Below are 19,922 nucleotides of genomic sequence, written 5' to 3'. Positions count from 1 at the left end.
ACAGAGCTCTCTGCCTCCCACAGTGTTCTCACCAGGACGACACACACAGACAGATCTGGTGTGGAAAGAGGAAGTCCTGAAGGCAGGGCTCGACCAAATGACACAGTGGAGACGCGAGGCGCCGTGTGAGCGAGGAGACAAACTGTAAAGTCTGAAGTTTGAGGCTGTGAAGAATGTGAGGAGGGCGGCGTGAAGGCCTGCACTCAACAAACTCCCACTGCAGCATCCCAGGGAGGAAATGAGAGCTGGTGTTAACAGGCTGGGAAGAGGAGTTGATGTGCTTTTTTGTATATGGCTTGTTGAAAATAACAGAAACAGCACGCAGCGAGAATGCAGTAAATGCCAATGTGGTGAAACTCATAAAGATCGAGATGCAGTGTCGCAAACGCTGTGAAATATGAGGGCGAAGCCGAATGAAATCAGTATGGTGAAAAAGTGAATTGGATCAGTCCCACAAATGCTGACACTTTATGGGATCTTTGTTAATCATAATTTCTGATAGTCTCAACAAAGACTAGAGTGTATTATAAATTATTTATACAACTTTGCCCAATCCATACACATAACTTCTGTGTTTAATAAACAGGCGCATGTGCAGCAGTCTACTGAGAGGGAGAAATATGTCCAACGAGCGAACTGAAGTGATGATGTTTTACATCTCTTGTGTTGGAAAAGGACAGAAAAATACACAGAGGAGCCATTTAACATCTAGCACACAAGCTACTTTTACTCAACAGCTTCTCCCCCAGCTGTAGCATGTTGGAAAAAAATGAAGCCGAACAAGTGCAAGAACTCAGAGGCAAGACGGTTAGTTAGTTGCTTTGACCTATCTGCTGTAGCTGTAAAGTAGAGCATGGATTTAATTAGCAGAGGTATTTAGCTGGTAACATTATTAGTGTTTAATATTTGGTACAGTGAGAGGTTTACAGAGTCAGTTAAGCCTCCTGAGCTGCTCACAGACTCATCAGGACTGCCTTGAAAACAACAAACAAGATTGTCTGTGGAACTTCCGTATCGTTGTAGGAGCTGGTCGTTTCCAACTCGTTTCCAACGTAAACTAGGACTGCTGTTGCCCTTCGTTAGCAGAGAGGCGCTGAAATGAGGCACTCTAAAACCAGTGTAAAGTCACAATCTTTGGAATGTCGTGGAAAATCTGTCCCTCACAGAGCTATGCATTGTCCAGCAGCATTAAACAACGCAAACAAAGTGACCACAGGCTTGTAAAGGCCACCGAGAGGTCTAATTTTTCATGCCATGTTACAGATTTGCTCACATATAGCCAATAATAACGTGATTAATCAATGTAGATTAAATCTGGATGATAACATCTGCACTTTCCAAGCTGGACCGCAACAACCAACCAGCGAGGCATCCTACAGCAGCTGATGGTGCAGCCATGACATTGGAAACATTCTCGCCCTTGAGGTTAACGTTAGCTAGCATACTGCCAGACAATTACACATTCAGATCCTGCTGAAGAATAGAAAAAAACCCCACTTTGAATGTGTCTCCACACTCATCCAGACGTGTTTAATCCTTCTGCTTTTATTATTTTCTCAATGCAACGTGTTACTACAGCAAGTTGTTGTGACACGCTAATCTTGTGTTTACGTCTGCTTCTCCACGACGTCATAGAGCGATGTTTATTCAACATTTGTTAATACTAGATTTGTCTGAAACTTGACGCTGCGTTTACTTAAGTCCTCAACAAGAAACCTGAGAGGTGTGAAATGTATCAGATGAACAATTCTCCAGTAAAGCGAAAAACAGACAGACAGACAGACAGACAGACAGAAAGAGATCCCCTGCTTTATTGTTAAAGCTAGTCTTCACGGTGAGTCGGATTTCAGGTGAGTCTTGTCTCTTCAGCTCCAGTGTGTGAACCATATGAAACAATACTTGGACTTCAAGGCGACTGCTGCTTAATGAGCTGAGGTTATAGACAAACAGGAGTATGTTAAACATTTTTCCAAACCGACTATATTTTCCATCTTGCATAAAAAAAAAGCTTTTAGTTTTTCCAAACCTGTCTGCAAACGATCCCTCTGATACTTATTATGTCGAGACTCACATGACTCTAAACAGAATAGTTCAAGGCCTTCATTGTATCTAAAGGGACTTCCTCTGGCAATTTATTACCGCCACCATTCAACATTGCTTATGAGCCACACGATCCTTCAAAACATGCAGTTGGGGCCCAGTGTCATTCACTAGTTCCCTGCTGCAGTGTATCTGCCCTCCCTGAAATGCTCACATGGTCTCACTGTGACAGACTTCCCCGAGTTGTCACAGTTCCACAGACCACATTGTAATAAGTGTGGTTTATGTCTCGAGCTCAGCTCCCCGAGTGGGAGGAAAAGGAAAGAGCAGCAGGAGACGCAGCGTGCAGGAGGAAGCTTAAGATCTGGAGCCTTCAGTGAAGAAAACAACCATGATTCCACAATGAATAATCAGAGCTGTCATGTCCAAATTAAGTCTCAGGCAGTCCTGAAGTAATCTCAAGTGAAATTTGAATTCCTAAACAGGAACTGGACCTGAGACTTTGATTGAAACTACTCTCATGTCTATGAAGATGCAGCCAGCAACCAGTTAGCTTAGCTTAGCACAAGGGGTGTAAACTGGAAAAGAGCCAGCCTCGGAGGGGAACAGCTTATAAACATGTTTTGTCTTGTTTATCAAAATCTGTACAAATTCTAAAGTGTAAAAGCGACATGATGTGGCTTTGCTGGGTGTTATGTGCCAGACTGTTTCCCTGCTAAGCTAAGCTAACCGGCAGCATGAGAGTGATGTCAATCTTCTCATGTAACTCTTTAAAAGTAAACAGATATCTGTCTTCAGTTGAAGGACATTAAAACGACAAAGCTTCTCAACATTTTCTTTTCATGTCTGGTTTGTATTTATAAATATGATAGTTATTTTGTATTATATTATTATATTTTATTCTGATTACAGAATTATGTATTAATAATCTCAATTTGCAATGTAACTGGTGATGTAATTATGCTCACGCCACTTTATTATCATTATTATTATTATTATATGTAGAGTTATTCATATTGACGTTGGTTATAAGTAGGGATGCAAATTTGAAGTGACTTCTTTAATCGATAGTCGCGCGCCTTAACAATTGATTAACGGTTCATCATAAATATGTGGAACCCCTGACATGATCTATGTCTGGTGTCGGCTACATTATGAGGTAAAAGAACAGATAAAGTAATCATAAAGTTGTCGAATTTTCAATGCAATAACACAAAAAAATTACTTAATTTTAATCGCAGCGCTCCCGTCTGTCGCTGTTCAACAACCGGCAACAAAATCCGATCAACACTGAAGTGAATAAATGTGATATCAGTTTGTGTAAAAAGTCTTTATGTATTTTCAAATGACAAATGACTTGTATTCTAATCAAATCAATTTTCTCTCACCAGCATTTTCTGTTTAGTCGGATATATCTGAAAAATAAGCATCTGTAATCTGTTATTGTAAGATACTACTTGCCCATCTCTTGTTGTCGATTAAGACACTTTTAATTGGTTAAACGGTGATTAATCGATTAATCATTGACATCCGTAGTTATTAGTCATTGTATTCTATAACTCGCTGTAGATATTAATTCATTTCATATTAAAACATAGGTCCGTATTTCAACACCTCTGAGTCAAACTGAAAGGGAGAGTTGTGATTTATCAAAAAAAAAAAAAAAAAAAAAAAAGATACTCAGGCGAGGAGCAACTGGAGGAATAAATCAGCTCGAGAAGTTTCTGAGAAGAGAGACTCCAGGAACTCATCATCATGATCATCATCATCATCTGTGCAACTTTTCCTCTTGTTCGACAGACGGGGTGGGGGAGGGGAACCGGGGGGAGGGAGGGAGGAGAGAGAGAGAGAGAGAGAGAGAAAGGAGGAGAAAGGACGACGTCAGGGAGAAGTGGGATGGCTCTATGTGAAGTAGAAGGGGAAGAGAGTGGAGCTTTTCCGAAGAAAAGGCAGCGGACTGTCGGTGAATGAATCCGGGAAAAGCAACAGTGCTGCGCCGCCGGGGAGGAACAACACAACCCAGCGCTGAAACAACGAAAACAAAGCTTCAACCTGAGAGAGCTCCACACTGTGACTTCCTGTAAGTAGAAGACACAGAGACACAGAGGCGACATGTGGCTGGTGTAGCTCCTGTTCGGCTGGCAGGTATGACTCCTGCTGCTCCAAGTGTCATATAGGAAGTTGTTGTTCAGACTGACGCTGACTGTGAGTAAGAGCTCATCTTCTCTCTCAGGCACCTGAGTTTAAATTGTGTGTGTTTTGTTGTTGGAGTGTTTACTGGCAGCTGTTGCAGTTTGCATGCATCACTGAAATCGTCCTGAAGACAGTCTGAATTCTGATTTTTCAGTTTCCTGTGCATCCTCTGACCACTGTGTGAGTCCAGGTACAACATCTGGCAGCAGCTGGGCATCAGAGCACACCTCATATTTCTAATTATAAAGCACCTCTTTGGTTTTGTTTTGTTTTTATTTCCCAACCTGTCTTTCACACACTTAGGTTCACCCACTCAGGTTCTTTTTTTTCTTCCCCCCTCTTCTTCTCTTTCCACCCACAACCTCACTCAGTCCTTGGAAGTGCAGGGGAGGAGGAGGAGGAGGTCCGGCCCTGTGTGAGAGCCACCCATGGAGCTCTCGCCCCTGGTGCACACTGCGCCGAGAGGGGAAGTGGTGCTCCATGGTAAACTAAACAAAACCAGGAAAACGCTCAGTGTTTATCCTAGCCCAGTTCAAGGACAAACTGCAGTGAGGTGATGGAAAGAGGAAGTTTCTCGGGGCCTGTGTCTTAAACGAATGAATGAGTGACCCGTCAGAAACTTTTACAAATCAAAAGTCCAGGACTTTAATTTATGATGCAATCAGGCTGTAACTTCAGTGTGACTGCCCTGACCTGCATACTCTTCCCAGAATGAGTTTTGACAGCTTTCAGAATGACAGGTGCGAACTTGTTTCATGTCGATGGATTGAGCAATGTGATGTGAGGGCAAAGATAGAAAAAAAGAAGTTGCGGGTCGTGGTTTCTGTACGTCACATGGATCTACTGAGGTTATATACCGACGGTAGAGAAACTGGTGACTGCTTCTTCTTCTTCTTTTTCTTTTGATTTCATCCTGTGCAGTCGCCTCCTCTTTAAAGGTGCAGTATGTAAGAATTGGCAACCTGTCTCAGGCCATCAAGTAATCACTGCTAACATAGCTGCCTTTGGCTAGTTAGCTCAGTTAGCCATGCAGCTAACGGTCCAGATTGGGAGCTCGGAGTGGTGTTACAACACAGGGTGGGCCAGGGCTAGCCTCTTAGCATGCTAACATCAGCGGATAATGGCTGCAAACTATACACAGACATCTTTGACGTTGCATCAGAGTTGTTATTTCTTCGCATTTTGTTGATATTTCTTTTAAAAAGTGGCCTCGTGTCCGCTGTGCCTCGGCCAAAAGCTGCACTCAGTACACTGCTAAGAATACAGCTGGTGTCCAACAAGCTTGTACGATCTGCCACTGCATGAACTGAAAAACCCCTCCACCAAATATGAACCGTTTTTATGATAAAGCGTCTGATTTTGACACCACTCTCGCTAATGAAGCAGCTTCTGATTTAGGGTATTTCAGATAAAACGTTCAAATGGCGCTAGTGGAGAAAAGTCAGGAGACGCTGTGCCAGACGGGTGAAATCATGGACACTACAGCGACAGGCTCAAGGGGCTTTCCCTTTCTTTTTCCGTTTTTTTGTCTCCCGCACAGTGATTTCTCTCACAGACGAGCCGCCACTGATCCTACATGCTCAATGGGCCAAAAACGACGCCAGCGACGGCGGTCCAGTGCCAACTCCAACAACAATGCCCGCCAGCTGACCGTTAACCCGCTTTGTCAGGCCGTTAACCCGCGGCATAAGATTTAAAAGTGTATTTGTTAATTACGTTAGCACACAGTTATAAAAACACAATTGTTGTTGGAAGGGAAGAAAGATGGATAAAATGAAATTGTGGCATGAGAAATGTCACCCATATGAGGTGTCCTTTGGGGGTTGCGCGTGGAATAGAACAAATCACCTTTGCCTACCACGTGTTTTTGAACGTCATTGGAAGTTATTAGTCTAGGATGAAATTCAGGGATTTATGAGTCAGATTAGTAGAAAAACATCCTCAAAGAATACAAAAAAACATGAAATTGGCATTTATATGTCATGATGTTAGCTACTCATTTCCATTTTTTTTTAAACAGTTGCTGACTACCATAGGTTTACAGGTTTTTTTTTGAATATGTTCTACACCTTCTAGTAAACCATTGGACTCACCAGAGAGCTGAAATGTGCTTGCCAATTGTAAAATATCTTTCATGGAAAGCTTTAGAGGCAGCCACCGCACAGCTGGATCCTAAAGTTCTCTATCCAACTGTTCTCACAGGCAAAGTAGTATTTCCCATGCCAACTAAACTGATCTTCTGATGTAGAATCAGTGAAGTGCTCATTTACTGCAAGAAAGTTTCTATTTTTCAGCATTTCCCCCCCCCCCACTATGGGTGTTTAAATGCAATTTGTCTGCCAGAGAAAATTGTTAATGCAGCAGATGTTCATCTCAGATAGGGGAACATCTGTGAATGTGTTAACAACAAGATTTTGTGTCTGATCACAGATGTAGCACTCTTCTATAGTAACATAAACATGAAAAGTGTTTGTTTAGAGGGATTACATATATTACAAATATGTTTCTGCACATTTTCAAATTGTAGATGGGGAAAGAGTTCAAATCAGCAGCTGCTTGGAAGTTATAAATCTAAACCAATCCAAACAATGATGTAACATATAAAGTAAAACGAGTTAACATGCAGCAAACACCCAGGAGTTCCTTCAAACATCTCCTTAAGAAGGCACAGCGAAGGAGGAAAAGAGAAGAGAAGTTTGTTTTTGCGCATCCATCATCTTTTTTTTTTAAACAAACGAGACGTCCGAAGAAGTGACGAGGGAGCAGAGCGAGGCCGTGTCATGCCTGTCTTTGTGCAAGTGAAATGTGAGGGTCACTGAGGGGCTTTGTGCGTCACGAACTGTGGGGCCTCCGCAGAGTCAGCGCGGGGAGTGAGGGGGCCGGAGCGCTGCACAGATTGAATAGGTTAGGGGCCACAGCGGCCTGTTCTTCAAGAATGAGGGAGTGCATTCTGGGCCGACGGTGGCATTTCTTTGAGAGCTGAAGAGTGAGTGAGGGGGGCCGGTGTCGGCACGTCTTTGTGCAGCCTTTGTTGAGTTGAGCCGCTGCAGACGAAGAGGGCTGTTTTTTCTTCATTCAGGCTTTTTTTTTGGCACATGCACACACACACACACGCACACAAATGAGCTTGGCCAATACTTTCCTCTGGGGAAGTCATGCGTTTTGATGCAATTACACCCTGGATGAGTGAGCACAGGCTGGCACCTCTTGCAGTTTATGGGTGTGCATTTGTTTTTGTGTTTGTGTGTCGCCAAAGTGAAGTATTGTTTTCTGCACACTGTTGGAGGGCTCCTCGCTGTTGACTTGTTGTTTACATTTTGGGGCCTCTCATTGTCATCGAAACCTCAGGCCCCCCTGGTCGAACTTGAAAGCTAGAAGTGCTGGCATGTCCTTGGTCTTCGTACCCAGTCATGGGGGGAAAGCGTTTTAATGGCTTTTTACAGCTTGAATTGTTTTGTACTGTTTAATCTGGGTCTGTAAAATAAATCCACACTAACTCTGGAGCTCTAAACATGCATTTGATGGCCACCATCACTCACTGGCTGGACTTATTAGACAGAAGTTGTGGTAATGCCTATTCATGGGAAACATTTTCCTCTCATTGCAGCTCTTTCATTCGCTGTTTATGGAGGGGCTACAAAAGCGGCGGTTCACATGGTTATGGTTAGCAAGGAGGAGTTCTTGAAGAGAGCGGCTCGGCTTGTTTCATAATATCTGGGAGGATTGAGAAAGTTTCGCGGAAACCAAAGAAACCCGTCTTTGTGCTCGTTATCTTTGGTGCTCTGTGTGTTTTTGCGTGACTCACTCTTTCGCTATCCGTCCTCTGTATCATGGAGCGCGCTGTGAGAGCAGGTGGATGTTTGCTCAGCCCGAGGCTACAGGTTTAGGTGTGAGAATCAAAGAGAGCCATAATGTTCAACTCATTAGCGCAGCCTGTCTCATATCTCTTTTTTTTGTATGTGTTTGGAAGGTGTTGTTCTCTCCACCTGGTTTGGGTTTCACAAGTTCCCAAAGCTGCCCTCTCAGACTGCTGGGGGCAAAAAACACGGCGTTGATCTGTCGCTGTTGAGTAGATACAAACGAGCTGTGATGAAAATTTACGAGTCATCACTGCAGGGCATGGGTGTCTCCATTCGGGCTAATGTTACAGCTTGCCTGCTGTTCTTATATCATCTTCCCTGCCATGACACGACAGAGTCTTGATAGAGCAATGAGAATGAAGACTTGAAAATCAATATAAAATTGGTTGGGTAATAGAGAGTGGAGGGTGTGATATCTTTCCCAGCGTGTGGGTGGTGTACGTTCAGTGTTCAAGCTACATTGCTTCATTCGCTCTCACATCACCTCGAGCTCAGCTGCTTGCATTCTTTCATGAGAGAGGGATATGTTTGGTCCTGCCCCACTCCGACTAGTATCATACTAGTTACATATCTCTTGTGGGTTTTTAAAAAAAAAAACATTTTCCTGATTCTTGGGACGGAAATGAGACCCTCAATAATGGCCAGTGATTTCGTCACTGTCCACATTTTGTTTGAGTTGCTGTGGAGCCCCGAGGAGGGTGAAACAGCCTCTTGTGTGGTTTTTGGTTTGAGGGCCTTCCTCCTGGCAGGTCCAGATGCATGACCAGACCAGACGCAGCAGCTTAGGGAACAGATTGCCTTGGTTTGAGGTTTCTGGTTCAGGATCTGTGAGTTAAGAAAAAATGAGCTAATGGAGTCCTCCCGGCCCAGATCAACTGGGGGGGTCATCTGATCTGGGTGGGTGATCCACCAGCTGAAATATGCCTTTTCTAAACAGGGACGAGCTCATGGCCATTATGGGGAAACAAAAGTGTTCCTGTCCTCTCTCATCATTTTTTACAACCCTCATTCCAAAAAAGTTCATATATTTAATGTTTAACCTCATCTTGGGCTGGGTGTTAAAGTTTAATACTGTTATGGCACTGACCGGATTGCCTTGATACTACTGAGTATTCAAAAATGTCTTGTTGATACCAAATTTAAATACTCATCTTATCAACATCAGTGAGCCAATAAGCATGCAGCAAGATCTAATAGTGCTGGTGACTGGCTGTCTTGAGGAATCCAGGAAAAACCCTAGTTTACATGATTACATGAGACACCTATGTCTCATGTAATCATTTATATTTTATGATACCTCACCCCAGCCTCTTAAATTTTATAGATTTTTGTAAACATATGCTTATTCTGAATTTAATGCCGGCAACACGTTTCAAAGAAGTTTGGACAGGAGCGACAAAAGACTGAAAAAATGTTGCTGAGTGATCAAAAAGCACCTGTTTGGAACATTCCACAGGTTAACAGGTTCTATATAGGTGATGGTGTCAGGCCTCACAAGCAAGGATGGGGTGAAGTTCACCAGTTTGTAAAACATGAATGATTACTACATCGGCCTAGGAACACTTCGAACAACTGTTGCAAATGATTGTAATCTGTTTTTATTTCTGTTTTCAACAAGGGCACAAGGCAGTAAATTCATGCCCATGAATGGACTTATTTCCTGAAAACTATCACCGGCTGTGTCTAACCTCCCCTTTAAAGCCCAATCTGGGTCAACAGTACTTTAGATCTCTCCACCACCCACCTTCAGTCCTCATTCACTTGTGCCCTCTACAACAGTGGCCAGCACTCATTACCTCAGCAGCTTGGCATGCTACCAGAGTCTTTGCTGATATCTCAGACCAATTACTCTAGATTTACTACTCAGCGACCTCCTGTAACTAACGGTGCACTGACTGACCCATATATGCCTTCTTTGTCTGGAGCTTTTAAAGGCCTCGGCTCTAACTGATGTTACGCTTCATTAGTAAAAATTTTTATTAAGCATATAAACTGCTCGGCCAACGGAGTTTCACAGCCAAACTCGCAGTCCACATGGCTGGCTGTCGGCCCGTGGATTGTATTTTTTGTAAATTTCCTTTAAAAAAGTTTGTCTTAGAGCAGCACGGAGACTGTTCGTGTTGGCTCGCTGGATGAAGGATTGGAAAGCTGTGTGTAAGTTGGCTTCGGCTCCCTCACTACATGCGCATGTAGGGATCCTGTGTGGCAGGCTCGGTTTGTTTCAGGACAGCAGAGCAGTGTGGGACGGAGCAGGAGCCGGTCCAGATCAGATGCAGATGCAGCGTATCTTCCGTATCATCTGTCAAACTCAGCATCATGCAGGACTCATGAAAGAAGCATAAGTCCCGGCGATCTGTCAGTGTTGGTGATGATACATATCCATGACAGTGACTCCAAGGGCACATGGAGAGCTGCAGTAAGAAAGATCTGACAGTTCGGAGATGCATATCTATGAAAGGCAACTGGGAGGCAGAGACCTCTCACCCACAGCGCCTTGATCGCCGGGTCATGAATAAGTCATAATTCTGTGTGTCTCATGTGCCGTGAAGTGTAAAATACTCCTCCCTCAGCGCTCGCGAAGAAAACACACAGAAAAATCTTGAAGGAAGTGCTGCTCATGCACTTTCCCAGAAGTCTGTTCAGCAAGCAGCAAACAAACGGAAAGTATTCATCAGTTTCAGGATGTAGTGACCTTTCTGCACCTTCACACACACACACACATACACATACACACACACACACACACACACACACACACACACACACACACACACACACACACACATGCAGGCAATCACAGTGCAACAAATATGCAACAAAAGTGTATTGCAATTAATCTGACAGATGCGAGTCGTGATTTTAGTGGGATTGGTTATTTTTGCACTTGATATTCACTGAAGAAATGTGAAAGTTACCAAACAAGCATGTTCCCTTACATATGTAGAATGGGATTTGTAGCCAGGGGCTACCAGACAACATTGCAACAACCAGGTGCATCTACAAGTTCGTACAAATCAGCGGTATAAGTAGGCCTACATTAATCTGGAGAGGTTGCATCACTATCATAGAGCGTCTCTCTGGAGAAGAGCGCGGGCATATTGTGGCTGCTGTTGTTCTCGCGGAAAGTAAAAGAAGAAAATGCTAAAATGGGTCACCAGATGTACTTTGGTGGCCCGTCCAAGTGAAGTCTCTTGCTGTGTCTCAAGTCAGGTTCTGCATCCTTCGGAGGCCAATTACGTCACAGTGCCGTGCAAAGGCTGTCCCAATTCGAAGGCTCCTCCAAATGCAGCCCACAAATGCGGCCTTCTTTTCCCTCTTTTTGGAGGATGCACCGCTACTATCCTCTGTGGCCTCACATTATCCCAAGAGTCTTTGCGCGCCCGAAAAAGAAGGACGAAAGAGAGAAAATGGTGACATCGTGTGGCGTAGATCTGCATTTTCGTGGGCAGAAATCGTGACGTAAAGATCAAACATCTGGTGACGCAACCAGGAAATGCTCCAAAGCTAGACCGTCCCATTAAACAATGGTTGACGCGGTTAACAAGGTCTCTCTGAAGGACTTGCCTTCGAGGACCTCAAAGGCCGGGTGCTTCGAAGGATGCAGACCCTGAATTAAGACACATATGTGTAGGAAACACTGTAGCTGGAAGCTGAGACTACGTGTTTGGTTTAGGTGTGAGCACCAGCAAGAGAAGCATTTGAAAACAACAATGGTGGCTTCTCTAGAGATTAGCCTAGCTGCTGCTGTTGCATCAGTTATATCAGGACTGCAGAGTTTATTTCATTGAAACAGGAGGAAAGAACAGCCAAATTTTGAGAGCATATGCTCTTTTAATCTGTTTTTAATGGCACCTTTCCAGACGGTGCTGTGTGAAAAAGTTGCTAATGAGGCTTATTGTGGTTGTTAGAATAAGTTAGCATGGCAGAGTCGTTAAGTCACAGTAAGTGTGTGCTAGCAGATCAATCTGTAATTCCTGGAACGTCTCATCTTAAAAACATAAGAAGGGTGATAAAACCTGACTGCACACTTCCTCAAAATCATTTGCTCTTCACCCCACTAGAAAAAAGTCCCTTTGAGTTCTCGTCTCTGTCTGAGCGCAGCCTTAAGTGCGACCACAGGGAGCCATGATGAGGTACGAGTGAAGAGATTTCCTGTAAGAACCGGGGCGAGATCACAGAAGGTGCCTGCTGACTGCCTCGACAAGGTATGTTTAGGCCCCATCCCTGTAGTTTAGAGAGGCAGAGCTGCTAATTTGAGGGCATTGTAGTCTTAACAGGGAGCACCGTGCCCAGCCTGGATGGACTATAATCAGCTGAGTCAAACTGCACTGAGAAACCAAAACTTGTGTAGCTGAAGAAAAAAACTTGACATGGGTGCAGTTATATATACATGCAGTGTGCACACTTAGAATATATACATTTACATCACATACATTTTGTGTGTCATAACGGTTGCTATAAATAGTGCTAAAACACCAGCTGTGCGGTGAGTCAAACTGAGTGAGTGCTGTTGTGTGAAACCACTGCAGAATGGAAACTGTGATAACAATAAGGAGAGCCATGGTTTGTGAGGGTGCCTGGAACAACCTCAAGGACTATAATAGAATGAGGCACACCCCAAACCATTCTCCAACACATAAACACACTTCCTTAAACCTGATTGCAAGTACACTACGCTCTGCCTTTTCCCTACAGTAGAGTCACAAATACAAATATTCCTCTTATACTTTTTGACAGAAACACTGCGTGGTGGTCGACGGCAAGGACGCTGGAAGTCAGTCGTAGTAAATAGTGCGCAACATTAATGTAGCTTTAATTAATTTGAACAGACAGGATTACTTAAAGCATGTAGTTATTGACAGTCTGAGACGTTTTGTACAGCAGCAGACCGACATGCTACAGGTCAGTCAGTAACAGCAAGGAGATGGAGAGGGATGGAAATTCCCCAGACTGTTAAAGGCTCACTGTGATACATTCTTAATTATTTGGGCCTTCCTGTTAATTCGGCTTATGTTACACGTAAATGTAACTTTCTTTTACGTTAAAAAATGATATATGTATTTACATGTAAAAGTGGGAAAGTGAGATCCTATCACACACTACACTTATTGTCAATTGATGTTTTTTATAATGACTTGTTTTAGGGGGCGCTGCAGCCCCCTTCAGCACACACTTCCTGTGTCCATGGTCGACGGTTTAGATTGGCAGACGATAAACATTCAGATCATCTTCACAATGTATGACTAAGCCTCAGAGGCTGTCACAGACACTGCTGCTTCCTGTTTGCTTCCTGTTTATATTTGCCGCTTCCTTTTTGGCTGATAATGAATAGTTGTCATAGCGTCTCTATCCTGTCGCTGTGAGTTGACCCGTCTCGGTTGTAACTGAAATTCACTCCCTCAGTTTATATTCGAGTTGGGTAATTATAATGCAGACAGTGAATTTTGGCTGAGGGTTCATATGATCTGTAATTAGGATGCAAAATTGGAGAAAGAATGAATCTACTTTTTAAGTGGAGATGAACTTGCCCGGGAATGTTTCAGATAGGCATCGCTGTTGAACTCGAGACGAAGCAAACCTTTGTTCAAACCTTCATACCTTCACAGCTTCAGCAGAACTACTTGAAAACTCAACTGTGACCTGCAGACGCCACCGAATCCCGCTGACCTGAATCACACCCGTATCTTAAGTGTTTCGCATCTCATACCTGCGCCTCAGATGTTGTCATGCCTGTGTGACTTTGTTATCGTGACCCAGTTTTTCTGCGTTCACCCAGTCAGCCCTTTTTAGCTGCATGAGATAATTCTCTTATTTTGCGGCCTGGGAAATGTCTCAAGTGTTTTGCCTCAAACTGACTCAGATCATATCAGACACTATTCAACATCAGTTTTCATTCCTTACAGATGTGGCGGGATGATTTAGCATCCTAAATGGAGGCTGGCGGGGAGGTTATGTGTAACCTAACCCCACACTTATTCCCCCTGAGGGCATCACAGTGACTCATAACTCTTAATGAATGTTTGTGCAGCGAACTCTTCATCACCAACAAAGTGACACATTCAGTAAGAATTAGGGCGATAACGTGACGGAACAGCCTCCCTTCACTTTTATGTTCATCTGATAACCGACGCAGACTGGAGACAGTTGGAAAGAGTCGCCTCGCCCAAAATATGAAAAACAAAAAAATCTCACTATCAAAGCCATGAAAGAATGTTTGCTTTCATGTTCCCACATATTATTTTTGGGGGATTTATGGCCTCACCCTAACACGGTGGCTATAAAGATGGCTGAAATCAACAAGAAGTGGATATAAAAATGACAACGAAAGCGGAAGAAATCAATACAGCTATGCATTGTTTGGAGTTTAACTAAACTGTTGAATAATGATGTCGGTGTGATGGGTGCATCACTCGCTGCTGATTTGTTCGGGCCAAATTAAACAAAGTTATCCCAACACTTGCAACACGTAGTCGGGCTCAGGGGCTCTCAAAATGTAGATGACTGAGTGCCAATTTAGTGAGCCAGAATATGACTAAAGGCCAGACAGGAAAACACATGAACCTTTGTGGGATTTGTGATTGGTCTCATAACGGCGTTTAAGATTAAAATTCCTGGAGCCCCGAATTCTCCTGTTTGTAGATGAGGTAGATCACTTTATCGGTTCCCCCAAGGTCTGACAAAATAAGAGCTGATTTTTTTCCTGAAACGTCCTTTTCTCCTCGACCATCAACTGTTTTTTTCCATGGGGGTTCCATCACTGAAACTGTGGGAGCCGCCAAATCGCACAAAATACCAATTTCAACATAACGTTGCTTCAGACTTTATCCTAACTTCATTCCTGATACCTGTTGGGGTGATGCTGTAGACGAGTGTTGTTAAAAAAAGGTTTTTGAAAGTTAAATATTGAAAGTACCGTGGTAAAGCTGAACAAATCCAATGGAAATCCAATGGGGAAAAAAGGCAAATCAGTCTGATTAATGCTTCAGGCGCCATGAATGAGATCGTTTGACCTCTTTTTTTGGAGGATGACGCCTCAAGACCAAATAAAACCAACACTATCTGCATTTCCAGATACCACAAGAGATACGTTAAACATATCATACATATTGAAAGACAAACTCCTAGCACCTAGACCTGTAAAACAAACTCATGTTCGTCAGGGAGTCTCTGCCTCGGGGTGTTTCTTCTGATTTACACGTCTATGTGTATCCTTATCCAAAGAGAAACTCCGTTTGAGTCCAGGAGTTGCTCCTACCCTTACAGAAGTCCATGTAAGTTAAAGCTTGTTTTTGTAATCTGGGTGAATACACCCTTTAAACTTCACACAGCCTTGTTCGGGAGGACACACAGACTTAGAGATACGAAGGTTCTCCCCCTGACTCCACCAGTGAGATCCACCGAGACGGCAGATCCGGCCAAACTGTATTGAAAACCAGATCCCGCATATTTTCCCGAGTGTATCATAATGCTGGATCATGACATCAGAAGGCTTCTGAGAAACCACCGTGCTCCCATGGGACCGTGGCTGTCGAGGCCAGTGTGGTCACAGCAACTAAAAATCATAACATAGCAACAGTATCATAATCGCTTTGACTGCAGCCCATACATACAGAGGATTGACGGCTCTGAAAATCTGTCACAGGTTTGAAGTTATTTGTAATCGAGTTTGGATTGCTGTTCAAAAAGACATTTAATTTGTTTTTGCCGCAGCATCAAAAATAACACCATAAAATGCTCCGATAATGCCAATAACCACTCCCTCTAATGCGTTGCACTCGCTCAGGCTGTGAGTGATGGAGCTCCAGCACATGTCATGTGTGTGCTTGCCACAGCGGTGAGGATCTGGCATGTGTTGCCGTCAGACGCGGCGTGCAGCAACAGAGCTCTGCATTGATCTGCGCTGACAGCTGCTCGGTGGCAAGAAACACAAGGCCCCAGTTGTTGTGCAGATAAATTCAAACACACAAAGGCCAAGTTATCGTGAGTGGAACGATGACAGTAGGAACTCTGAGATGTGTGTGTGTGATTCATGTTGACTCCTCCAACAGACATCTGGAAGTGTTGCTCATACAGTCACAGCTGGCTGATAGTGAATCCGAAGTAGCGCTCTGTGGGAAGACGGTGGGTGAGGACGGGTCTGTGTGATGACAGTGGTAACAAATTGGACTTCTTGTGGGGCATCCTGCGAACACGAGGGGGCCCGATGAGTCATGGCGGATGGGAAACCAGTCGCTGTCCATCCCTCGGACACTTCTTCCTCTTCCCTCTTGTGGACGTCAGTGACTCCCACTTCATGTACACAAACTGTGTGTGTCTCTGACCCTCTTGTGTCTCTGTGTGTGTAGCTCTTCAAGACCATGGCTGAGGGAAGCTGCTTCGGTGCGTTGTAGCCGTTTGGACCTTGCTTCAGAGGAGGGGAACACATTTGCTCAGAAGAGGATAAGATCAGCACTCACATCTGGATCTGAACCGGGAACCTACTGGACTTTACTCTTTGTAAGGAAAGGAATTTAAACTCCCCAATACCAGGAGCTTTAAAGGGCTTCAAGGAGGTTTTTTTTTTATTTTATATCATCAGTTATCAGAAAGACTCACCACCATGTGCCATGTTATTGTAACGTGCCGCTCCATGCTGTGGACGCTGCTCAGCATTGTGGTGGCCTTCGCTGAGCTCATTGCCTTCATGAGCCCTGATTGGTTGCTGGGATCCCCTCGGTCCGACTCCAACACGAGCGGGGCGGGGGTGGACTCCGGGGAGTACCGGCCGTCTCTCGGCCTCTACAGCCGCTGCCTCCGCATAGGGAAACGGGGCGTGGGGGTGAGCTGCGGGCCCTACGCTGGGACATTTGGAGAAGTGGCCAGTGGCTTCTGGCAGGCGGCCATCTTGTTTCTGGCAGCCGGGACGTTGGTGCTGGGAGGAGTGGCCTGCATCTCCATCTTCAGCCTGTGCTTCCAGAGCATCATGAAGAAGAGCTTGTTCAACATCTGTGGGCTGCTCCAGGCTATCGGAGGTGAGACATCTATCTCTCTCTGTGTGTGAAGAAGCGTGTGTGGATGTCTTGACATTGATGTTTCCATATTTTTTATGTCACTATTAGCTGATAAGTTGTTTGATCTATAATATGTCAGAAAGTGGCGAATGTTGTTGATCAGTGTTTCTTAAAGCCCAACATGTCGTCCTCAGCTGAGGGATTAATTTTTTTTATGTATGATGTTAAACTAATGTAAACCAAAACAAAAAACCTGGTTGCCAACATGTAGCAGATTAATATCACCTGTTGTTGTTAAGTAAGAACAAAAACATAAAATCATGAAACTGTTTGGAAAAGTTAAAAGTATATCACATATAATTTATATACAAAGATTTAGAACAATAAATGTGACTTGTTTCCTCTGGTTCCACATGTTTAAAGTTCTCAGTTGAAAAGAAAGGAAGTCAGACTTTCCCACAGTATGTGCTTCCGGTATTTATGATAATTATTGCGTGTAGAATCTGTTACTATGGATATGTGGTACAGTTTCTAAATTCAAGAGCTTAAACAGATTCACCTCACTTGTTACAGAAGCTAATGCTAATAATCTGTGAAACACAGCGTATGGTGGCAACAGCTCTATCTAAGCTTATAACTGTATGTTGTATAATGTTGCCTTTAGGGACTCTCAGTGTTTTATTGATTTTCAAGTTGAAACATCTGCATTTACAAGTTGGCAGCATCTTGTGACATTCCATCACACATTTCCCTAACTGGAGGTTTGATATTCCAACTAAACTTCTCCAGGTCTTTTTGCACATGTCTCTCAACAATGGACTCCCACAGGTGTGTTTGGATGGAACATGCCTGTCGAGTGTGTAATCCATCATCATGTGACATCACTGTAGTGGCGGTCGAATGGGTTTTTTTCTTTGTCAGTGGAAAAAAATGGACGTATTCTTCACCAGAGCTGAGTCACCGTGTTCCCAGCTGCACTGTGATCTGTTTGTACTTTTCAGCCCCGATGTTTACACGTACATGACTAAACCTCCTCGTCTCATCGTGTGCTCTCCCTCCAGGCCTGCTGCTGATGGTGGGCCTCATGCTGTACCCTGCTGGCTGGGGTTCAGAGAAGGTGATCGGCTACTGCGGCGCCGAGGCCTTGCCCTTCAGGCCGGCACAGTGCTCGCTCGGCTGGGCGTTCTACGCGGCGATCGGCGGGACGCTGGCGAGCTTCCTGTGTGCTGTTTTGTCCGCACAGGCCGAGATCGCCACCTCGAGCGATAAGGTTCAGGAGGAAATCGAGGAGGGGAAGAGTCTGATTTGCCTGCTCTGAGCCTTCAGAAACCTCGGGGAAACTCCAGGAAACATATGGACACCTGTACATAACCTGCATAAAATCAGCTGATTGTTGAAAAGCTAGAATTCGTGGTAACAGGTTTTTTTATTGCTAGGCATGGTGCTCTCTTTTGAAACAAGCTGAGGCCTACATGGCGATACCAAGACGAACGGTTCAGGCTTCAGGTTAAGGAACATTACCTGTACATTTATCCACTACTTTTTTTTTTTTGACCAAGATACTGTTTATTTTTGTAATGATTCTTGCCGTTAACCACTGTATTGAAATAGCAGGAGATTAGTTAATAAAAAGTGGTAGTGGATATGTCGTTAGTGCTATTGTGGACAGGTTAAACACTGCCAGTAAAACAGTGTGTAGGGCTGTAATGTTCATTCACACGGTTCACCTGCAAATCCTCAACAAAACCACTGAACGCTCGCAGATGCGGCCCCTCTAAAAACACCCAGTAACAGCTTGCATGTGTTCGGTGTGTGTTTTTCTAAATGTCCCCATGCTTTGATTCGCAGCAGGACGGCTACCTTTTAAACATGCCACTTAAGGGATTGTTCACTTTAAAGGGAGTTCCTCCCGTTAAATGGATTGTTTTGTGGGTCTATTGCAGCTTATTAACCGGCGGAGTGTTTGCAGAGACTTTGCCATATGGTGCGCTTTCATGAAGGGGGATGTTTGTTCACTGCGAGATAAAGCAGGCCGCCTTATCACGACTCACCTTACGGCACACCATGCAGACAAGATCTAGCTTTGTGAAGTCCACAGCTCAAAAAAAAAAAAAAAAAAGTGAGTAAATATTCCTGTGTGCTGCTTTGGACATTTCTTTTTACACTTTTCTTTTTGTTTGTTTGGTACATTTGGAGTAACCCTGTACCGTCTATTACCGTCGATACTGTCTCTTGCACTTGATTCATTTCACATTGCTACATATTTTTTTTTGCTCACTTGTTTTCATTTGTTCTCCAACAGTTGCGGTAAATGTAACATCGCGTGATTGCGTTTATTCATTTGTAGATGAGACGTGCAATAGTTCAACCTTATGAGTGTGTGTGTATGCTGCGAGATTGAGTGGACTGAGCGGATGAGACTGAAGAGTGAAATCATGACATGGATTTGTATGAAACAAAAAAAAAGCATTCCTAGTCTGTCTGTGCTTAAGTTATGTTGTCTGTCCAGCTGTTTTTGTTACATTAACAAAAAGAGTAACAGCATCTGTGGCACCGTGTGTTTGATGCCGCATGTGTGAGAGGTTAATGTGTGTGAGGAGAGATACAGTCTGTGCTTTGTATTCTAATAAAACAGGCCTTCTTTAGTAAATCTGTGTGTGAGAAGGATTATTTGATTCTCATGTGCGACTTCAGTGTTCCTCTCCTGTCGAACCCAAACGGCTTGGGGAAACGCTGACACCTAGAGACGGAAAGTAGAAAGTGCGCTGAACCAGCATGGGTTGCACAGAAAGTTGGGTTCTTGGTTGAACTACTTGCACCTCCTTTATAATACAAACTG

General features: G+C 44.0%; 1 protein-coding gene across 3 annotated transcripts; it reads left to right on the top strand.

Moving 5' to 3' along the window:
• Positions 1-3,900: 3,900 nt before the first annotated feature.
• On the top strand, positions 3,901-19,733 carry LOC115582353 (LHFPL tetraspan subfamily member 2a protein-like). Of its 3 annotated transcripts, none has more exons than XM_030418305.1 (3): positions 3,901-4,185; positions 16,439-17,104; positions 18,145-19,733. In XM_030418305.1, the coding sequence occupies exons 2-3, from the start codon at positions 16,693-16,695 to the stop codon at positions 18,399-18,401; spliced, it is 669 nt and encodes a 222-aa protein (XP_030274165.1). In that variant the 5' UTR covers positions 3,901-4,185; positions 16,439-16,692; the 3' UTR covers positions 18,402-19,733. The 3 variants fall into 3 exon arrangements, with proteins under 3 accessions (XP_030274165.1, XP_030274163.1, XP_030274164.1); XM_030418303.1 differs by having other exon boundaries at positions 3,903-4,120; XM_030418304.1 differs by having other exon boundaries at positions 4,137-4,245.
• Positions 19,734-19,922: the final 189 nt, after the last annotated feature.

This window comes from Sparus aurata, chromosome 5 (assembly GCF_900880675.1).
Source record: "Sparus aurata chromosome 5, fSpaAur1.1, whole genome shotgun sequence".
NCBI classification, from domain to species: Eukaryota; Metazoa; Chordata; class Actinopteri; order Spariformes; family Sparidae; genus Sparus; species Sparus aurata.
The sequence above is the reverse complement of the archived record's forward strand: the minus strand, read 5'-3'. Positions and strand labels throughout refer to the sequence as shown.

Excerpts from the sequence above, each read along its gene's own strand:
- LOC115582353 (XM_030418305.1), top strand. The coding sequence starts at position 16,693 with ATGTGCCATGTTATTGTAACGTGCCGCTCCATGCTGTGGACGCTGCTC. Across the intron at positions 17,105-18,144 it reads GCTGCTCCAGGCTATCGGAG|GCCTGCTGCTGATGGTGGGC; the intron begins GTGAGACATCTA and ends CTCTCCCTCCAG.